This window comes from Miscanthus floridulus, chromosome 5 (assembly GCF_019320115.1).
Source record: "Miscanthus floridulus cultivar M001 chromosome 5, ASM1932011v1, whole genome shotgun sequence".
NCBI classification, from domain to species: domain Eukaryota; kingdom Viridiplantae; phylum Streptophyta; class Magnoliopsida; order Poales; family Poaceae; genus Miscanthus; species Miscanthus floridulus.
Window position 1 is genome coordinate 11,539,037 of NC_089584.1, and position 22,263 is coordinate 11,561,299.

The 22,263-nt window shown below is 43.2% G+C and overlaps 1 protein-coding gene across 1 annotated transcript; it reads left to right on the forward strand.

The window, feature by feature from the left end:
• Positions 1-1,091: 1,091 nt before the first annotated feature.
• Positions 1,092-5,493, forward strand: LOC136451522 (aromatic aminotransferase ISS1-like). The gene is made up of 10 exons (XM_066452219.1): positions 1,092-1,342; positions 1,465-1,612; positions 1,708-1,755; positions 1,975-2,103; positions 2,760-2,819; positions 2,990-3,146; positions 3,423-3,529; positions 3,603-3,661; positions 4,493-4,601; positions 4,721-5,493. Exons 2-10 carry the CDS (start codon positions 1,550-1,552, stop codon positions 5,171-5,173), a joined length of 1,185 nt encoding a protein of 394 aa, XP_066308316.1. The 5' UTR covers positions 1,092-1,342; positions 1,465-1,549; the 3' UTR covers positions 5,174-5,493.
• The last annotated feature ends 16,770 nt before the right edge of the window (positions 5,494-22,263 follow it).

Sequence of the window (22,263 nt, forward strand, 5' to 3'; positions counted from 1 at the left end):
GGGCCGTGAACGACAATCGGCAGCACGACCGGCTTGTCCAACGGAGCCGATGCCGATTCCATCCATGCCCTGATGCCCATGGCGCTTGCTCAAACGCGACCAGGCCCCTCAGTCCGTCCCGTCATGGTTCACGGCGCCTCCGCGACAACGCAATTCATGCGCGCCGCGACGGGGACGGCGGACCCGACGCAGCAGCAGCAAGGAAGGGCCGTGTGCCCGCGGACGCCGGTCGACAAAAACATCCTCGCCCCCGGAGGGCGCGCGCCCATCGGATCCAGCCGAATCGCAGCGTGCACGAGCGCGGAGCGACCCGACGCGAGCTGCCCGGGCGCTCCGGCCTTGTGCTTCTGCATTGGGCCCGGCCGCGATCCAAATCCGGGGAGGCTCTCCTGTCTCCTCTACCTATCCGAACAGGTCCGTCCGAGCATTGTTATCGTCTCTCTTTCCGTCTTGTCACTGTCTCCGAGCCCTCCTCTTGTTTGCATTGCTCTTAACTAGCATTGAAATGTCTCGTAATTTTCTGAGCTTGAAATTAGGCTGTTACAGCCATGCTGAGTTGAGGAGAAACGTCTTAGCATTTTCTGGACTTGAAAAATAAAGATTGCGGCAGCCATAGTAGGTCGAGATAGTCTGATGGAGAAACATTTCTTAATTTTTTCTTCTTCTGAAATTTGAAAGGCTGAGAGACTTCTTTTTGAACAGGGGGACTGTTCTGATCACATTTGTGCTTCTCTCAGTCATAGTAGTGCTAAACAACTTTTGTCTTAACAGGCAGAAGAGTACTGGCCAAACTTGTCTTGACTCACCCATTGGATCTGCACTGGATTACCTATCACACCGCACGCATGTGTTTACTGTCTATAGACGCTGAATCTCAAGAATCTTTTCGCCATCAATTGGCCGCGACATTTTGGCGATTTCTCTGCAGACTCACTGATGGCACATTACTTTTGCATTTAAAAAATGCAATTTTTTTTGTCTCTTTTTTACCCGAAAAAAACTCCCTCCTTTCTTGACCCCTCTTCCTTCCCCTGAAACGCACGCAGACGCAGGTGAGCCGTGAGCCTGAATTCTTATCCACGCCACGGCGCCACCCCACACTCCCGGAACGTAAGCCTAAAGATCAGAGAAAGAGACAGACAGACAAGATTAAAAGAGTGACAAGGAAAAGAAACAGAAAAGAGAGAGAGAGAGACCCTCGAATCTTTCAGTTTTTCCCTGTCTTCATGTGTCTTTGTTATAGAGACGCTGCCTTGTCGGGGCAGCAGACTTGGGACGAGAGAGAGGGGGAGTAGGGGAGGAGTTGGTGAGCGAGCTCGGGGTCAGCGGGTGACGCCCAGAGGTTGTTGCCTCGGGGGAATTCTTTGACCCCCATCTTCTTCCACATGTCTTTGGACTCGCTGCTGTTCTTTTGGTTGGTATATGCTTGGATCTCTGACTCCGCTTGTTCCCCGAAATTTCCAGTTCTTGCTTCCTCTTGGTGGAGGAGGAGGAGGAGGAGGGCTAGCCTGCACCCTGCAGGGGAGAGAGAGCAGGAGGAGACGGAGACATGGGTAGCTTTGTTAAGCTAGCGAAGAGGGCGGTGGAGACGGACGCGCCGGTCATGGTGAAGGTGACCAATTTCTCCTACCTCGTCGAAATCGCATCTTGACTCTGAGTTTCTTGGGCTTCCTTGGTGATTTCTTCCTGATGACGTCCCTTTTTCAGATACAAGAACTGCTTCGAGGGGCCAAGGATGTCATGTCGCTTGCGCAGGTATCTGACCATAATTTTCTCGATTTGGCTGTGCAATGATTTCATTCTTTGTGACGGTGATTTAAGGTTAAGTTCTTATGTTGCCGAAGTGGGACATTCGTATGTAATCTAACTAGTGGCATGCGTGTCTCTTAGTGTCCTATTAGCGACCCGACCATATGATATTTATTTCTGAGAAATTAGTTTCTGTTCTTGACTTTTTGTAAATCCTGAATGCAGGGAGTTGTTTACTGGCAACCTCCTGAGTCAGCTCTGGATAAGATCGAAAAAATCGTCAGGGAACCAACAGTCAGTAAGTATGGTTCTGATGATGGACTTCTTGAGCTTCGAGAAGCACTTCTCGAAAAGGTAACTTCTTTTTATCATAGAATATAATATATATTTTTCCCATACACTGACTAAGCAGGCCATGCTCTTGAGTATTACCACATTGCCATGCCTTTGCCATTGGGGACTAGGGATCCTGCTTCTAACCCACTACACCGTAACCAAATTTTAATAGAGATATTTGATCTTAACTCACAGTCGCATCAGCAATCTCAAGTGATCGAATCAATGTTCAGAAATTAGTTTTGTCAAAACAAGGGTTCCAAAAAATATTTTTGTTCTCAGAGTTACATTCCTGGGAAGCATCTAATTTTCTGAATATAGGCAGAGTGTGTCATAAAACTCTCTATTCATCAACTGAGAAATGGGAACAATATTCATTATTGTGACTCCTTTGGAAATTCAGAAGAGAAAATCATGGTGGTGCTAAGAGTTGCAAAGTCTCTCTGCCATGTTGTTTGTCTAACAGTTGAGATGAAATCCTGAGATGATTTAGGTGCTCTAACCATTAGCCTAAATGCTCCACATCGCACAGTTATCTTTAGAATTTGTTCCACCGTTTTGTCACTTATTGGGCTAAGGTTTTTATTGTTGTTTGGACCACCAATGTGTTAAAATTAGTACTGCATTGCAAGCATCTTGTATATCTTTCCTGATGTATACTGTATTTTTGGCAGCTACGCAGAGAGAATAAGCTTACCAAGTCATCAGTCATGGTCACTGCTGGTGCAAATCAGGTAAAACTTACTTTCCTATTTTGCCTTGTAAAGTTTTCAAACTGGGCCTTATGTTTCCCAATTACTTCTGTTTATTTCTTCTTTAGGGGCACACTCTTCCTTTCCTGTTTCACTGCTCGACCTTGAACTTGTCTTACAATCTGGTCTTTTGTTACATTGATTTTTTTCAGGCTTTTGTGAACTTGGTCCTCACTCTTTGTGATGCTGGTGATTCTGTTGTCATGTTTGCACCATATTATTTCAATGCCTACATGTCATTCCAGATGACAGGTGTTACTGACATATTAGTTGGTGACTGCGATCCCAAGACACTTCATCCTGATGTTGGTAAGATGACTCTCCTCTTCTTCCTGTTTCATTGGAAAAATTGGTGAGATGTCTTATATCAACTGTCTGTTGTAAGAAATTTGTTGTACTTAGTGCTGGTTCAGGAGCATCTGCTTCATTGGCACATGTTAAATTTCCCTTAAAGTCTACATATCTTTTAGCTGATGAGAAGAATATGCTTTTGTAAAATGCAATGCATGTAGTAGAAGAAATTATGCATTGGTTGTATTTGATAATATTTTGTTTTGGACATTACAATTATGTCTAAAAATGCAGATTGGTTGGAGAAGGTTCTGAAAGAAAATAACCCTATCCCTAAACTTGTTACTGTTGTCAATCCGGGGAACCCCTCTGGAGCTTTTATTCCCAGGCCTATGCTTGAGGTAATCTCTCTCCACAAACACTTGTGTTTGGAATCACTATCCAATATTTTCTAATATTGCATTGTCATTCCAGAGAATTTCAGATCTGTGCAAAAATGCTGGTGCATGGCTTGTGGTTGACAATACCTATGAGTAAGTCAATACTGTAAAGTGATAACTTTTCACAAGCAAGTATATAATCTTTTGTGGTATCTGTTAGAGAGAACTGAGAACAGCCGTGAGTTAGTTGTAGTCAAAGGGACAGATCATATAAGCCATTAGAACTCTACTCCCTCCTCTTGAATCTGTGTCCAGATGAAAGCCACTCTGACGGCGTATACAGATAGGATTTCTAGAATGCCCTGTTCGCTTGGCTGATAAGCCATGGCTGAAAGTATTGTTGGCTGATTTGTTATGAGAGAAAAATATTGTTCGTTGGCTGAAAAAGTTAGCTAGTTTCCACAAGGAAATGAAAATCAGAATATTGTGCCTATAAGAGATGATGTCAGACTATGTCGAATACAGTTATCCTGTGTTTGGTTTTTTGGTTTGCGATAAGTACTCTTATTTAAACTCATTCCAGCTTCTAAGCCTTTAAAAATACGTTTTAGTCTCTAAACTTGGTGATGTAAAAAATAAGCCCTCCAATCACACATACTGCTTTATGCAGGGTTTATGTTTGCCTGAAAGAGGCAGGTGTTCAGGTCCATGTTGAGGAACTAATAGTAATTAATAAAGGACCTTTTCCATCTAAGCTTAAAGAAACATATAAGTTTTTGTCGTGGAGCTGCGATTAGCCAACCGCATTTGAAGTGGTAGCATAAAGAATGGAGTCCAAACATGTCTTAGTGGAACACAGAAAGTGGCTTATCTTTTACTCCCTGCAAACGAATTCTGCTCCTTATTGTAATTTAGTTATGATCTTTAGTATTTGAGTTTTGTAAGACTTGATGCTTAGGTCTGTTTTCCTATGCCTTTTTGCAGATACTTTATGTATGATGGAATGGAGCACTATTGCTTAGAAGATACTCATATTGTCAACCTCTTCTCATTCTCAAAGGCTTATGGAATGATGGGGTGGCGTGTAGGATACGTGAGTGCATCATACTCTTCGTTTATCATTTTCTTATGCTTTACTACCACTTTTTGGCTGCTGCTGCTGCTGTTAATTGCCACTGTAACAGTTAGTCATACATGAATTGTGTGCTGCAGATTGCGTTTCCAAATGAAGCTGATGGCTTCCACGATCAGCTCCTCAAAGTGCAAGACAACATACCTATCTGCGCTTCCATCATCGGGCAGCGCCTGGCGCTCTACTCACTGGAGGCTGGCCCCGAGTGGATTAAAGAAAGGGTGAAAGACTTGGTGAAAAACCGAGCGCTGCTCGTGGAGGCGCTGTCCCCGCTCGGTGAGGACAATGTGAAGGGCGGGGAGGGCGCCATCTACCTCTGGGCCAAACTGCCGGACAACTGCTCCGACGATTTTGAGGTTGTCAGGTGGCTTGCAAACAAGCATGGTGTCGCCGTGATCCCTGGCAGCGCCAGTGGAGGCCCCGGATACATCCGCGTCTCCTTCGGAGGGCTCAAAGAAGAAGACACCAGGCTCGCTGCTGAGAGGCTAAGGCGTGGCTTGCAGGAGCTGGTGACTGACGGAATGGTACAGTAACGGGTCCATTGGTGTAAGTACGAGCGTAACATCCAGGTTTTACATAACTCCAATTTTTCCAATGGTATAATTCTGCCGGGATTAATTCGAGAGAAGAAAAGGAACCTTATTTTCAAGAATACATTGTTCGGAGGAGAGCCGGGACTGAATAAAAGGCATCCGGTCCGCAGAGTCACCTATTGTTATAAAATATAAATAAATAGTACATATATCGTCAGTGAGTACTTGTTTCTGTTTGACTTTCAGTTATCTATATTCTGATGGCAGCAATTGTACACAGTAAAAAATATAAGCAAGAATGATTAGCTGTTCTTGACGCACAGAGCTGCCTGTTAGTAATTTGCTTGGCTTAGCTTGAGAATGAATACTTCTGTCCAAATAACGTCAGCATATACCTGCAGAATCAGCATCGCATTCTGTAATGGCATGGATAATTCATAATTCAAGTGTCTGCAAGTAAGCTAGATCTACTATATCTATAAAGCAGTGTTAAAAGGAGTCCTCAAGTTTGCACATAGAAATTACCAGAAATAAAAATAGAACCAATGTTTTTTTAATGACCTAATAGTCTAGATCCAAAGGAAAATTTATGCCACATATAATCTACATTTAAATGTTTTTCCCGTACCTACGGTGTTGTAAGCCACAAACTCTTCTCCTATTTTAATAAACATGTCTTCAAGAAAAGATACAAAAGTCATCAAGACCAATAAAGTTTATAGAAAATTTACAGACATCAAATTACGATTGGAAGAATAATTTTGAGGAAATTATGTCAATTTATGTAATCCTTATTTTTAAGTATGTTTCTTCTCTTAAAATTAATTCTGAACTTAAAATTGAACTCATAAAAAATATTAGTTTGAATTCCATATGTATTACTATAAATGAAGTTACAAAATCATTTCTTTTCCTCTCATGGCTAAAAACTGCTATGTTGATCCTAGAAATCAAGATGTGACAGTCTCTACGAAAAGATACATATACTAGTAAAAAAAATTGGAAGAAGTATAGAAAAAGTAAATTGTAGAATTCAATGAACTTTGTAGCTATGGGAGCCATAACAATTTACACGCATGGCAGACAATGAAAAACCATCAAACCATGTCCCGATCCACATGAAAAACCATGTTGATCCACACGCAATTCTTTCTTACGGTGCATACATTTGGCCCCCCTGTCCCAAGATCCTGGCTTCGCCAGCACCAGCAGTGCAGAAGCGGCGCATCAATGTTCACTAGACGTCCAAACGTGGCAGCGTGCGCGGATAACGAATAGCCTGTTCGGGAGACCGTATCGTATCGTGGATTATTTACTACTGGCTGGTTTGGTGTGAGAGAAAAACACTGTTCTCAGCTGGAAATTTACGATCGTTTACGAGCAAGCGAACAGGCTTGCACTGCTGCCCCTGCATCCGTGCGCTGAAAGAGACGCAGCGCGAGAACAAATGACAAGGAAGAAAGAAAAAACCCACAGGAAATGCTCAAGATTTATAGTAAATATGTGCAACATTTGTATCTTAAAATAAAGTTATTAAAAAACTAGATTTAAATATATTTTCAATGATATTAATTATGTACCATAAATATTAATATTTTTTAGTATATATTTAATTAAAATTATTTTTTGAAAAACGAAAACGACGTATATTCAGGGAAAGAGGGAGTACTGGTATCCGCAGGCCGTTACGCTACTGAAAAAGACACAGATTGCAGCTGCTACGAGTTGGTAAAGCAGAGTAGCAGACGAACAGGTCATCAAGAAAACGGTGTTCATTTGGAGGCAGGGATGGGACGCTCCGTTCTTTTCATGTGGTCAGTGTGAGGCCAGCCGGTCCAGTTCGTTCTTTTTCATGTGGTCACTGGTCAGTGTGAGGCCGGCCGGTGCCGGTCCGTTCTGTTGATGCTGAGGAGTGAGGAGTAAATGGCTGCAGGAGAAAGCTGGTGAAGCACCAGCGCTGCCTTCAATTCAACACTGATGAGCACTATTCAAGTTCCTTGAATCATACTAGAAGAGTAGGGGCTCGTTTAGATCGCGGTTAGGAATCAGTATTTGGCATCGTAGCATTTTCGTTTGTATTTGATAATTATTGTCCAATCATGGCCTAACTAGGCTTAAAAGATTTGTCTCGTAATTTACAATCAAACTGTGTAATTAATTATTTTTTTATCTATATTTAATACTCTATATATGTATCTAAAGATTTGATGTGAAGGAGAGAGTGAAAAAATTAGGAATCTAAACGAGGCCTACGATGCTACTAGTAGTGATATTGCAATCAAGTTGGGGGTTTCTTGGTCGGGCGTCACGTCATGGCGCCCCGGACGTAACATGTGTTTGCTCCAATTTCTGGGCAAAGTTTATGAGTGGCCAGTGCACAGCGCCGATGCCTTGTCTGAATTCTGAACGAATATAGATGGTTTAGAGAAATATTAGAGAATTTGTGAGAGAAAAACACTATTTTAAATGAAAAAATAAACGAATCAAGCCAAGTTTAAGGGCACGTGAACGGAGCCATACTACTACAGTATATACTGCCATGCGGGTGCAGCAAGGTCAAGCGCCCCGCTACCAAACCCCAACTAAACTCAGCAAGCTCCTGGTCGACTATTGAGCAGGATCATTTGTCGTTAATCTGTCATTAATGGGTAGAAACAGGAGTACTAGTGACAGTGTGACACCGTCATAATTTCATTATTGTCCTGTTAAATGTTGCCACCCATCGCATCCCATTGTGAATTGCTGCCGAGTGCCGACCGCTCGGCCTGGAGTTGTACTTCCACGTTAAATGTTGCCACTCATCTCAGGTAAACGGATCAAAACCGATCGAACAGTGGCTCACCCGCACCAGCAGCAACAATCTGGGGAAAGAAAAAGAATGGAGGTCCGGCCACTGGCCTTGAGAAATGGATCCAGCACGGCGTTGCACTGACGGTCGCCCGCCAAAGGGCCATGTGGATGCAGCAGCCACCGGTCGTGGTCGTCGTTGATCGATCTGTCTGATATGGTCCCGAGATCGATCTCACTTAGAGCAGGTATAATAAGGTGTTGGAGCCGGCGAGATGAGCTCCAAGTCATCAGAAAAGTTGCCACGTTAGGAGAGAGATGGTTAAATGGGCGTTTACCTTCTCTTCTCGTCGGCTGAAATGCAGAATACGAGATGAAAAATGTACCTTGCAGCCAGATGTTGGCTGAGAGCTAGCTGGGAGTCACCGTTTAGTTCTTATGTATTGGGAACCAACTGTAAAATATTAATTGCTTGTGTATTGATATAACTGACCTCTCAGCCAACCTATTATATAAATGGACTATATTGCTTACTATATGTGATGTTGCACTTACATTTAGCCAGCAGCAGGCTAAATTATTAGCCTTGCTCTTAGTCACTTGCCATCTCTCATGACGCACGCTGCTGCTACCTTTGGTGTTTGGGCGCCATCCATAACTGTCACTCTAGCTCGCAGACACAGACATGCAGCAACAGCTAACACCTGTCCCGCCCGTGGTAAAAGAGGGCAGGAGATCAATGGTCCCGTTCGCTTTGCTGAAAAGCTATGGCTGAAAGTACTGTTCCCTAATTTATTGTCAAAGAAAAAAACTATTCGTTCACTTAAAATAGTACGACAATGCCGCAGTTTCTTTTTCAAAGGTTGTTGGGCATGCTGGTGTGAGAGGAGCTGCCGAGGAAAACTTGCTTGTTGCTAGAAGCAGGACGGCGATAAAAAGGCAACCAGACGGTTGAGGAGAAGTGGAGGACGATCGACCCGATCGAGGCCTTTAGGCTTTCAGATCCGGTGTGATGGAATTTAAAGCATTTCTAGGCGTAGATCAGTGGGTAATTCTTAGCTTAGATGAGAGGACTTGCTGATGTACCTCATGTCGAGCGTAGTCGCGGCCATGGTGCCGCCGACGAGATAGCAGTGACGTGGAGACACGGTCCAGTGGCGGCGGTGAAGGCGACGGCGCTTTCCGTTGCTTACAGCGCGTCCTTCTATATCGAACTAGGGTTACGACATGGTGGAGCGCTGGCGGCTACGGTGAACCTCGTTCCTTGTGCCCCAGCCTCCACCATCCTTTTATGGCGCTGTGCGCCCCCGATCAGGGCGCGGATCATGGTTGGGCCAATTGGTGGAAGATCAACCTAACATTATCTCCCTTGATCTCACCTTATGACTTAAACTTAACTTCTTTTTTCTTTTTCACATTCCATCACAGATCAGTGCATAGAGCGTGTCTGAAAGTGCATTTGCCCCCTATGTGGGTTTTGGTGTGTTGATGACATTTAAATTAGGGACTAATATGATCTTAATGAGATATGTCGCAGCTATTAGTCCCATAAAAGATTCAAATAGTTGATAAAAATGAAATGGTATCCCTCAATTCTTGAAGTTGTAAAGGCGGACGAACTCAAAGCGCTCTCCAAATGTTTTATTTTTGTTTTTGAGTTTAGGATCCACCGTACTATAAAGAGGGATACAAACTTAGTTGGTCTAAGAAAGATAGAGTGCTCAAGCATAAAAATAAAATCAACAGAGAGACACTCTAACACTTCATGGGCACGTAGAATATTTTTCAGTGACTGTTGGTCTCGAAAGTCCCGACGTAAGCCGGAACTCCCGACCGTCAGAAGTCATGACTCATGCCGGAACTCCTGACACCCAATCACTTAGCCTACGCGGTGACTGTGGCCGTTGAAAGTCCCGACGTGAGTCGGAACTCCCGACAGTCGGAAGTCCTGACCCAAGTTGGGAGTCCCAACACCTAAGGTTTTGTTGGTCGGCTGTCTGCGCCCGTCGGAAGTCTCAACCCATGTCGGAGTCCCGACACCTGGGGCTTTGCTGGTTGGTTGTATGTGCTCGTCGGAAGTCCCGACGTTTGTCGGGAGTTTCGACATTGACTTACTCTTGCGGACTTCTGACCCTGCATGAACAGTGTTTTCTGTTAAGGTCGGAAGTTCCGAGATCCGCGTCGGAACTTCCAACGTAGATCTGAACGGTTACATTTCTACTATAAGTATAAATAACCCTCTCTTCACTTCTAACCGTTACGGACTTATTCACAGCTCACCAACCTTCGTGCTAAACAGCTCCCAAGCAACAAAGGCACCCCTCTCCTCCCTCCTTTGCTCCAATCTTCAATTCTCCTGGGGTTTTGAGTGAAAGGAGAGTAGATTAAGTGAGAGAATCACTTTGGCAAGCTTGAGCACTTGATTTCTTCATCAAGCCGATTGGATTTACATCTATTACTCTTGGAGCTTTGCACCTAGCCGGCTAGGCGTTGCCCAAGAGCTTCCATCTTGTGAAAGAGCCTTGGGAAGTTTGTATTACCCTTGATTTCTTAGTGAAAAGCTCAAGTGACCTTTGTGGTCGCTTTGAGAGAGGCAAGGAGGTGAAAGAGACTCTGACCTTTGTGGTCACCTCAACAACGAGGACATAGGAGCTCCTTTGTGGGGTTGCCGAAACTCGGGATAAATCCTTGTGTTCCGTATACTTGTTGTTGTGATTGCTAGAGATTACTTGTATTTGTTTGTCTCTCTCTCTTCCGAACTTCATTTTAGGGTTTGGACTCAATCTACGGTTTGAAGGTATTACGACGTCAAGGGAGTGACCCAACATCTTCACCAAACCACTAGGAAGTAGGGTTGTAGATTATTTATCCGCAAAGTTAAATTTGACACTATTTTTGTAGTTCACGTAGGCGTCGAGACTTCTGACATTTGTGCCGGAACTTATGACGACGTCGGGAGTTCCGACCCAAACTGTCGGGACTTTTGACATTGACTGACAAATTTAAACTTAGCATTTGCAGTTAATTTTTAGATACGCCTATTCACCCCCCCTCTAGGCATTGTTAGATCCTTTCAATTGGTATCAGAGCAAGGTCTTCTTTTAGTGCTTCACCGCGTAAGAAGAAACAATGTCGGAGTCCGACAAGATGCAAGCCATTGCCACCGAGATGGCCAAGAAAATAGCTGAAGAGTTGATGGCTACTCAAGTCAAGTTCTTCCAAGATGAAATGAAGAAGATGCAAGATGAGATGAGCAAGATGAAGGAAGAATTGAGCAAGAAGGTTGATGATGCAATAAGTGGCAAGAATGATACAACAAGTGACAAGAATGAACTAAACAAAGATGCTGCTAGTGATATTGGAGCCGGTGAGCATGCTCATGGAAAGGGAATATATTCAAACATGAGCTTTGACTATGGACAACTCATTAAAGGTTTACCTCTACATACTCCTTCCGTCAACATTAGCAAGCCACCTCACTTTGATGGAACAAGATACACCGATTGGTCTTACAAGATGAAGATGCATCTCATTACCGCAAGACTTTGGGAAGTTGTGGATGTTGGTGTGATGATTCCTATCGATGAAGATAGAGAGATAACTCCAGAAGAAGTGCACAATCTCCATCAAAATGCACAAGCTATAGCATTGCTTGTGTCAAGCCTAGCTCTAGATGAGTTTAGAAAAGTGAATAGAATGGAGAGTGCAAAACAAATTTGGGATACTTTGAAAGTGTCATTTGAAGGAGATAGAAGTGTGAGAAAAGGTAACATTGAGTTACTTCATAGTGAATTGGAAAAATTTGTGTTCTTACAAAATGAAACAACACAATCCATATTTGATAGGCTTATGGCATTGGTCAACCGCATAAGAGCTCTTGGAAGTACCGAATAGGATGCCAACAAGGTTGCTAGAAAGATGTTGAGAACCTATAGAGCCAAGAACATCATGCTAGCGTCCATGATCATGGAAAGGCCCAATTATTATGAAATGACACCCCAAGAAGTTCTTTCAAAACTCAAACATCATGAGTGTCTAGATGAAGATGCAATCAATGCTCACAATTAAAATCCTAATGTAATGGGATACAACAAGAGTGCAGCCCTTAAAGCAACTCAACAACATGAAGGTCAAGGTTTAAGTCAAGAGAAGAAGAAGAAAGTGAAGGATGATTTCTCAAGTGGAGAAGAAGATTTTGACGCGGAGGTTGCATTTGTGATTAGAAATCTTAGAAAGTTTATGAAGAAGAAGAGCAACCGCAAGACATATGGTGATGGAAAGAGAAGGTACAAAAAGAGGTTTTGCTATGGATATGGTCAAACCGGTCACTTCATAGCCAATTGTCCTAATGAGAAGAAGAAGCACAAGCATGACAGGGATGAAGACAAAAAGAACAAAGGCAAGAAGAGAGGTGAAGCTCATCTTGGGGAAGAATGGGAGTCAAATGATAGTGACTCTAGTGATGATGAGAAGAAGAAGAAGAGAGCCGCAAACATCGCCATCCATCACTCTTCTTCACCGACCATGATCTTTCCCAACTTAACTTTACCACCAAAACTCTTCCCCCAACCTATCTTCACCACCGAAGCTCTTCTCCAACCTCATCGATAATGACTACTACACTCTAACTTGCCTCATGGCAAAAGGGGAGAAGGTACATGTTACACCCGATCCCTCTAGTGATGAGTATGATAGTTGTGATGAGAACATAGAAGAAATTGAGGCAACCATGATAAAGAAATTTGGTAAAAAGGCCTTCACTAAAATAAAAATGCTAATAAAGAAATTAGAGAAGAGGGATAGATGCTTAGAGATGCAAGGAGATATAATCACTCAAGAGAGAGAGAGAAAAATCTTGTACTTGAAGCATCTATCATCGAGGAAAAGATGAAGGTTGAGAAGTTAACCGTAGAATTATCTTTAGCCAATGACTCAATTGAGAAATTGACTAAGGAACATTCATCGGTTAATGATCAAGTAGCTAGCCTCAAGAATGAGAAGAGTATAGCTCAAGAAAGCCTCACAAGATTGGAAGAAAAATACCAAAATCTTGAGCTAAACTACAGTACTCTTTGGGCTAGCACTTCAAGTTCTCCTAAGGCAACCAAAGACTCTAATGTCTCCACTAGTAATGATTGTGAAAGATGCTATAAAATTGATGTGAATGTATATACAACTAACCTTGTTGGGTTAGAGAAGAAAGACAAGGAGATTCATAGGTTGAAGATGATCTTGAAGAATGGGTGCAAGTGTGAAGAGCAATCCAACAAGGTTACATACAAGTCAACAAGGTACCCATCAATTAAGGAAGGCATTGGCTATAATAGGTATGATGGAAAGGCCAATGGAAGGAACATGATCAATGGTGTGCCTTGTGTGAAGTTCAACAAGGGCGTTGCTCTTGATGAGCTTATATGTAAGGTCAACAACAAGGTCTACATTCCAAAGATCCAACCTACAAGTGATAAGACAAAGCAATCCGAGGCCCCCAAGCCACAAGCACCACTTCCACGGTGCTATGCTAGCGACTATATGTGTTGTTGGGGAAAGGATAGCAAGATTGTGGTTAAGTATGTTGGTGCCCAAAAGAGGAAGGAAATTATGAGTGTTTGGGTACCCAACTTTTATGTGACTAACCCCCTAGGACCCAAAACTTTTTGGGTACCTAAAACAAAAGCTTGATTTGTCTTTGTAGGAATATTCTTCCGGTGGAATAAGTTGGATGTTGGATAGTGGATGCACCAATCATATGACTAGAGAGAAGGACATGTTCACGTCATTCCAACCAAGTCATGATCAAAGTGAGAATATTGTGTTTGGTGATAATAGAAAAAGGAGAAGTTCTCGGATTGGGTAAAATTGCTATATCAAATGATAATTCCATTTCAAATGTTTTATTTGTGAATTTGTTGAGATACAATTTGTTGTCCATCTCACAACTTTGTGAGATGGGTTACAGTTGTCTCTTTACGGATAAGGGTATGGAAGTCTATAGAAGGGAGGATTCCTCTATTGCATTTATGGGTCATTTAAAAGGGAAACTCTATCTAGTTGATTTCACATCAAATAGAGTAAATCCTGAGACTTATTTAATGGCAAAATCTAGCATGGGTTGGTTATGGCATCACCAACTTGCCCATGTTGGGATGAGAAACTTGGCTAAACTTTAAAAAGGCGAACACATCCTTAGACTAACAAATGTTTCTTTTGAGAAAGATAGGATTTGTAGCGCATGCCAAGCGGGAAAACAAGTTGAAGCTAAACATCCCGTCAGAATGTTGTGACAACTGAAAGGCCATTGGAGTTGATTCACATAGACATATTTGGACCCATCGCTTATATAAGCATTGGTGGTAACAAATATGGTTTTGTAATTGTTGATGATTATTCTCGTTTCAATTGGGTATTCTTTTTGCGTGAAAAGAGTGAAATCCAAGGTATCTTCAAGAAGTTTGCAAGAAGAGCCCAAAATAAGTTTGATGTCAAAATCAAGAGAGTTAGAAGTGACAATGGGATGGAGTTCAAGAACACAAACATTGAAGAGTTTCTTGATGAAGAAGGAATCAAGCATGAGTTTTTGGTTCCATACACTCCACAATAAAATAGTGTTGTGGAGAGAAAGAACCGAACACTCATAGAAGCCGCAACAGCAATGTTGGATGAGTACAAGACTCCAACCAACTATTAGACGAAAGCGGTCAACACGGCATGCCATGCCATCAACCGCTTATATCTTCACAAGAAAAGAGAAAAGACCACCTACGGACTTCTAACCGGTAAAAAGCCTAAGGTGCACTACTTTAGAGTTTTTGGATCCAAGTGTTTCATACTTAACAAGAAATCCAAAAGCTCTATATTTGCACCAAAGGTTGATGAAGGCTTCATGCCTGGTTATGGTACTAACGAACATGGATATCGTGTTTTCAATAAAACCATCAGTTTGATTAAAATCGCGGTAGACATGACTTTTTATGAAACCGACGGCTCTCAAAAGGAGCAAGTCAATGTTGAGATTGTAGGTAATAAAGAAGCTCCACACAAAGCAATCAAGAAGCTTGCCATTGGTGAAGTAAAACCCGTCGAAGACGAAGATGAAGACCATGTTGTGCATGATGATCTTGATCCAACCATTCATCATGTTTCATCCAATGAACATGGTGAAGCTTCCACAACAAGAAATAATCAAGATGGGAGATCAAATGAAGCACAAGGTCATTCTCATGAAGATGGTGTCAACAATGAGCAAGCTGAACCTCAACTCAACAATGAAGAAAGAAGTGAAGTCAACCCTCCACAAGCTCATGATTGTGATCCTCCAATAGATCATGACCATGATGATGATGATGGCCCCATCCAAAGATCAACTTAAGTGCCACATCCTAGAGTGCATCAATCCATTCAACGGGATCATCCTGTTGATAACATATTGGGGAGCATTCGATGAGGGGTAACTACACGTTTCCATTTAGCAAGTTTTTGTGAACATTACTCGTTTGTTTCTCCTTTGGAACCTCATAGGGTGGAAGAGGCACTCAATGATCCGGATTGGATGATAGCCATGCAAGAGGAGTTGAACAACTTCACTCGGAATGAAGTCTGGTCCTTGATGGAAAGGCCCAAGTAAAACGTGATTGGAACCAAGTGGGTCTTCCGCAACAAGCCAGATGAGCATGGCATGGTAATAAGGAACAAGGCAAGGTTGGTGGCTCAAGGATTCACTCAAATTGAAGGCTTGGATTTTGGGGAGACCTATGCACCAGTGGCTAGGCTAGAATCAATTCGTATTCTACTTGCCTATGCCGCTCATCATGACTTCAAGCTATATCAAATGGACGTGAAGAGTGCATTTCTCAACGACCCCATATCCGAGTAGGTGTATGTAGAGCAACCACCGGGCTTTGAAGACCCTAAGTATCCAAACCACGTCTACAAGCTCGACAAGGCGCTCTATGGGCTAAAACAAGCCCCTAGAGCTTGGTATGATTGCTTGAAGGATTTCCTACTCAAACAAGGTTTTGAGATAGAAAAAGCCGATGCTACTTTGTTTACTTGCAAAGTCAATAATGATATCTTTGTTTGCCAAATATATGTCGATGACATAATATTTGGTAGTACTAATGTATCTTTTTGTGAGGAATTTAGTAGGATTATGACAAATAGGTTCAAGATGTCCATGATGGGAGAGTTGAAGTTCTTCCTTGGATTTCAAATCAAGCAACTCAAGGATAGCACATTCATAAGTCAAACCAAGTACACCAACGACATATTGAAAAAGTTTAACTTGGACAAGGCCAAGCCCATCAAGACACCCATGCCAACCAATGGACATCTTGATCTTGATCAAGGAGGAAAGGACGTCGATCAAAAGGTATATCACTCCATGATTGGATCCCTTCTTTACCTTTGTGCATCTAGGCCCGATATTATGCTTAGCGTGTGCATGTGTGCAAGATTTCAGGCTAATTCGAAAGAATGTCATTTGATGGCCGCTAAGAGAATTTTTTGATATTTAGTGCACACTCCTAATCTTGGCTTGTGGTATCCTAAGGGCTCCACTTTTGAGTTACTTGGCTATTCCAATTTGAATTATGTCGGTTGCAAAGTAACACGAAAGAGTACTACCGGGACTTGCTAATTTATTGGCTGATCCTTGGTGTCTTAGAGCTCTAAGAAACAAAACTCTATTGCTTTATCCATCGCTGAAGCTGAGTATGTGGCGGCCGGTGCATGCTATGCCCAACTACTTTGGATGAAGCAAACCCTCAAGGACTTTGGATGTGAGTTAACCAAGATTCCACTTTTGTGTGACAACAAGAGTGCCATTAAGTTGGCAAACAACCCTATAAACCACTCTCGAACAAAGCACATAGACATTCAGCATCACTTTTTGAGAGACCACGAAGCCAAAGGAGATATCGCCATTCATCATGTGAGCACCGAAAAGCAACTAGACGATATCTTCACAAAGCCCCTAGATGAGTCAAGATTTTGTGCTTTGAGGAGTGAACTAAATATCATTGATTCTCGTAACGTGGTTTGATGTCTTGCACACACCTTGTTTGATCTTGTTAGGAGAAAAGAATTAAGAAAATATTGTGTGACACTTTTAAAATCTATTTTATAATTTTCATGAGTGACTATTGCTTTGTGTTGGTTGAATGAAATCTAGTCACTTGTGAAAATGTTAGTGTACATCATATTTTTGCCCCCTATGGTATAGTGAGTTTAAGTTTAGGTGTTTTTCTATTTCCCTACGTCATAAGTCCCTATGTAGGTCGGAACTCCCGACGACCGGAAGTCATGGCTCGCGCCGGGACTCCCGACCGCCAGAAGTTCCGGCCTAAATACCGGAAGTCCCAACGCAGATCTGGGTTGTCTGTTTGAGTTGACCGTGCCGCATCGGTTGTTCTCGGGTTAACACTCATTTATACCTAGCCCGGCCATATTATTGCGGTTATTCTCTCCTTCTCCACACTCCCGTCGCCCCTCATCCCTCTCCTTGCATCGCCCTCGTGTCTCCTCACACCGCCCTCACTCCTCCACGCGCCACCGTGTCGCACCCCACCCGTGGCTCTGGCCTGCTAGGAGCTCCGGTCCCCATCCCTTCCGGTTGCACCACTAGGGGTCCTACCGGCACTCCCGATCTCTCCGCTCCCTTTCCACCGCCCGTGCTTTGGCCTTCTTTCTTAGCTCAATGGTGGAGGTTCCGTTCATGGAGGTGCTAGTGATCGTCGATTTGTTCGTGGCCTGCGGATTTTGTTTTCCTTCGTCTTCTTTCCTCGCTCAAGGTACTACCATGGCGCCCTAACCCTAATGCAATGTACCTTGTGACTTGCCTCTATTCTTTCTTTCTCTCTACTCCTCTATCCTCCTTGTATGAATGTGTGTCATGATTTGAAGCCCCATGAATGGGATGGTCACCATGTGCGTCGAAAGTCCCGACGACCATCGGAGGTTCCAACCATCGAAACTCCCGATGATAGGCCAGAACTCCTAGTTGTCGAAAGTCCCGACTCTAGCTGGGACTCCCGACCCAATGGTCATCACTCCATTCATGTTTCTCCACTTCTCGATATTCATTCGCTTCTCGTTGTCTCGTTTTTAGTTCCCCTTCGTGTTTTTCACAGCATGGACGGTGGCAGTCCCTCGCGTCGCAAGGAGAAGAGGTCCAAGAAGAATCAAGACCATGTCATTGTCCCTAGGCCATCTGGTTGCACCAAAGAGGCATGTCCCCATACTGGTGCTGGTGGTTCTCGTGCTGTCCGTCGCCGTGACGATCAAGGCTCATCGGCTGCCGCTCCTCCTCCTGCTCCTGCCTCTGTTGGGGATGTTCCTATTGTTGATATAGAAGAAGAAGCTCTTGAGCATGCTGGCCACACCATTGCTGCTCCACCTTGTTCGCACCCTGACTCGCGGTCTAAGTTTCGTCACTGAGCTTGTTCCCTTCCCGGGCGTTTTGCCAATCATGCGAGAGCCTGCCATGGCTCCTAATCCTGCTGGTGGCTGGACTCCTCCTCTACTAGTTGACTACCATCATCAGGTTCAAGACATTAGATCCATGAGAGGCAGAAACCTTTATGCTGAGGACGAGAAGGATCTCTGGCTTGAGTATCGCTTCTGGCACCCGTTCCACTTTGACTTTTATGATTCCATTATCTATTAGAAGTTTTTGAAGAAGAGGGAGCCACTGGTTCTTCAGATGAAATGTATTGATGCCTATTCTCTTGGTTTGTTCAAGGAGCCCGAGCTAGAGCAGATGGTTTATGATATACGCTCAATGGGGCTATCCTACTTGCTAGAATTTAGGAAGCATTGGAACAATAAGCTTATCTGTCAATTTTATGCTTCCTATCACCATGAGAGAGACCCTACCGGTGCTATTGACATTATTCATTGGACCACTGAAGACAAGCACTATAAGGTGGATTTCATTACTTTCTCTCGTCTTCTTGGTTTAAGTCAAGCCGACCGCACTGCACATGAATTGACTGAGTATGAGGATGTGGCTTTGGAGGAGTACCAGCATATGTATCTTGATGGACATACAGCTGATGGACAGACTGTGTATCTAAAGCCCTACTACTATGTTCTCAATAACATTCTATGACAAATCTTGTATCCGAAGCGAGGTGATTCCACTTTCCTTTGTGATAATTCTCAGAAGGTGCTTCAGCGATTTGGTGATGATTTTCAGCTATTTTCCATTAGCCGATATATTTGGAACAAGATACATGATGCTACTGAGGATCCAGTGAAGCATCTTCCCTATGCACCTTACATCATGCATGTGATTGAGCAAGTGTCTGGCATCTGGTTCCCCATAGACACTCAGCACAATCTCCTCAAGATCTCCAACAAGACATCTATCATAGCTGCAAAAGAACTGAGGAAGAAAGCTGTTGCAGTCCAAGCCAAAGGCAAAGGTGCCTCGGGTTCTCACTCTCGTCATGGTGCTTCACCACTTGATGCTGCTGCTCGCTCTTCTAGTGCCGAGCCACTCTCTTCTTCCTCCTCTGGTAAGAAGCCCAACAAGTTCAAGTTCCTCATGACCTACATGTTTGGACAATATTGTGCTAGTGCTCAACGTGAGCATGATATGCAAGAGAGGCTCTATCGTTTGGAATAGTAGGCAGGTATTGTGTCTTCTCCTCCACCGCTGTTTGTGCCTCCCTGTGATTCTTTGGCACTCTATGATGAGGCTTGTGTGGCATATGAGGATGATGCGGCTTCTCGCCCTCATGGCAAGAGTAAGGCTACTGAAGAAGATGAGGACTACATGGAGGAGGATGTTGATGAAGACGACGATGGTGGTGATGATGGTGACCAAGATGATGATGATGACTATGAGGATGAGTAGTCGGTTCTTCACGCGGCCTACCCCTTTTGGCACTTCTTGACAAAGGGGGAGTGTTAGGCTTTGATCTATCTTGTAATAAGTTAGTTGGTCATTTAGTTTCGAGACTTTAAAACCTTTAGCTTGTATGAACTATGACGTGTGGTGTCTAGTATGTGATGGACAACTATACATATGTGTTTGTGATGCTTGATTGTAGGACAAGTAATGGTTATCTATCTACCTTATTAGCTTGTGCTTGTCTCTACTTGTGATGGTGGATGTATTTTGGATGGCCATGTGCTGCTTCAAGTTTCTACTTTGAAATCTTGGCCATCATATTCTCTTTTACTTGTTGTGTGAAATAACATATCAATGATATCATATTGTATCTCTTTTTGTGGATATATATTTGTTCACACAAACTTGTTACACCCCACAGATTGCAAAATTTAGGGGGAGCTTTTGTCTTGATGTATGCAAATCATGTATAGATGATTCTAATTGAAATTGAAATTCATGCATACATCAAGGGGGGGCTCTTCATAAATTTTGGGTTTCAAAAGCTTTAAATTCTTTCATTCTTATAAAAGCCTAAATTGGTTGTCATCAATTACCAAAAAGAGGAAGGTTGAAAGTGCATTTGCCCTCTATGTGGGTTTTGGTGTATTGATGACATCCAAATTAGGGACTAATGTGATCTTAATGAGATATGTCGTAGCTATTAGTCCCATGAAAGATTCAAAGAGTTGATAAAAATGAAATGGTATCCCTCAATTCTTGAAGTTGTAAAGGTGAACAAACTCAAAGCGCTCTCCAAAGGTTTTTTTGAGTTTAGGATCCACCGCACTATAAAGAGAGATGCAAACTTAGTTGGTCTGAGGAAGATAGAGTGCTCAAGCATAAAAATAAAATCAAAAGAGAGATACTCTAGCACTCCACGAGCACGTAGAATATTTTTCAGTGACTGTTGGTGTCGGAAGTCCCGATGTAATTTGGAACTCCTGACCGTCGGAAGTCACGACTCATGCCGGAAGTCCTGACACCTAGTCACTTAGCCTGCGTGGTGACTATGGCCGTCGGAAGTCCCGACCCAAGTCGGGAGTCCCAACACCTAGGGGTTTTGTTGGCCAGCTGTCTACGCCCGTCGGAAGTCCCAACGTACATCAGGAACTCTCGACAGTCGGAAGTCCCGACGTACGTCGAAACTCTCAACAGTCAGAAGTCCCGACCCATGTCAGGAGTCTCGACACCTGGGGCTTTGCTGGTTGGCTGTCTGCGCTCATCGGAAGTCCCGACGTATGTCGGGAGTCCCGACCGTCGGAAGTCCAGATGTTTGTCGAGAGTTCCGACATTGACTTGCTCGTGCGGACTTCTGACCCTATGTGAACAGTGTTTTCTATTAAGGTTGGAAGTCCCAAGATCTATGTCAGAACTTTCAACGTAGATCTGAATGGTTAGATTTCTACTATGAGTATAAATAGCCCTCTTTTCACTTCTAACCTGTTATGGACTCATTCATAGCTCACCAACCTTCATGCTAAACAGCTCCCAAGCAACAAAGGTACCCATCTCCTCCCTTCTTTTTCTCCAATCTTCGATTCCCCTAGGGTTTTGAGTGAAAGAAGAGTGGATTAAGTGAGAGAATCACTTTGGCAAGCTTGAGCACTTGATTTCTTCATCAAGCTGGTTGGATTTGCATCTATTACCCTTGGGGCTTTGCCCCTAGCTGGCTAGGCATTGCCCAAGAGCTTACATCTTGTGGAAAAGCCTTAGGAAGTTTGTATTACCCTTGATTTCTTAGTGGAAAGCTCAAGTGACCTTTGTGGTCGCTTTGAGAGAGGCAAGGAGGTGAAAGAGACTCCGACCTTTGTGGTCACCTCAACAACGAGGACATAGGAGTTCCTTTGTGGGGATGCCGAACCTCGGGATAAAATCCTTGTGTCCCGTGTGCTTGTTGTTGTGATTGCTAGAGATTACTTGTATTTGTTTGTCTCTCTCTCTCCCGAACTTCATTTTAGAGTTTGGACTCGATCTACGGTTTGGAGGCATTACGGTGTCAAGTGAGTGACCCAACATCTTCACCAAACCACTAGGAAGTGGGGTTATAAGATTATTTATCCGCAAAGTTAAATTTGGCACTGCTTTTATAGTTCACAGTAGGCGTCGGGACTTCTGATGTTTGTGTCGAAACTTCTGACGACGTCGGAAGTTCCGACCCAAACTATCGGGACTTCCAACATTAACTGATAAATTTAAACTTAGCATTTGCAGTTAATTTTTAGATATGCCTATTCACCCCCCTCTAGGCATTGTTAGATCCTTTCAGTGTCTCATCGTCATGGTCAGTTGCCATTAGATTTAATAGCTACAATACACCTCTCTGTTTTGAAATAGATACTCAAATAGGCCCTTAGTATCCATAAATTATAGGCTTTCCCATAAACCCATGTCGACTATGTGTTCTCTA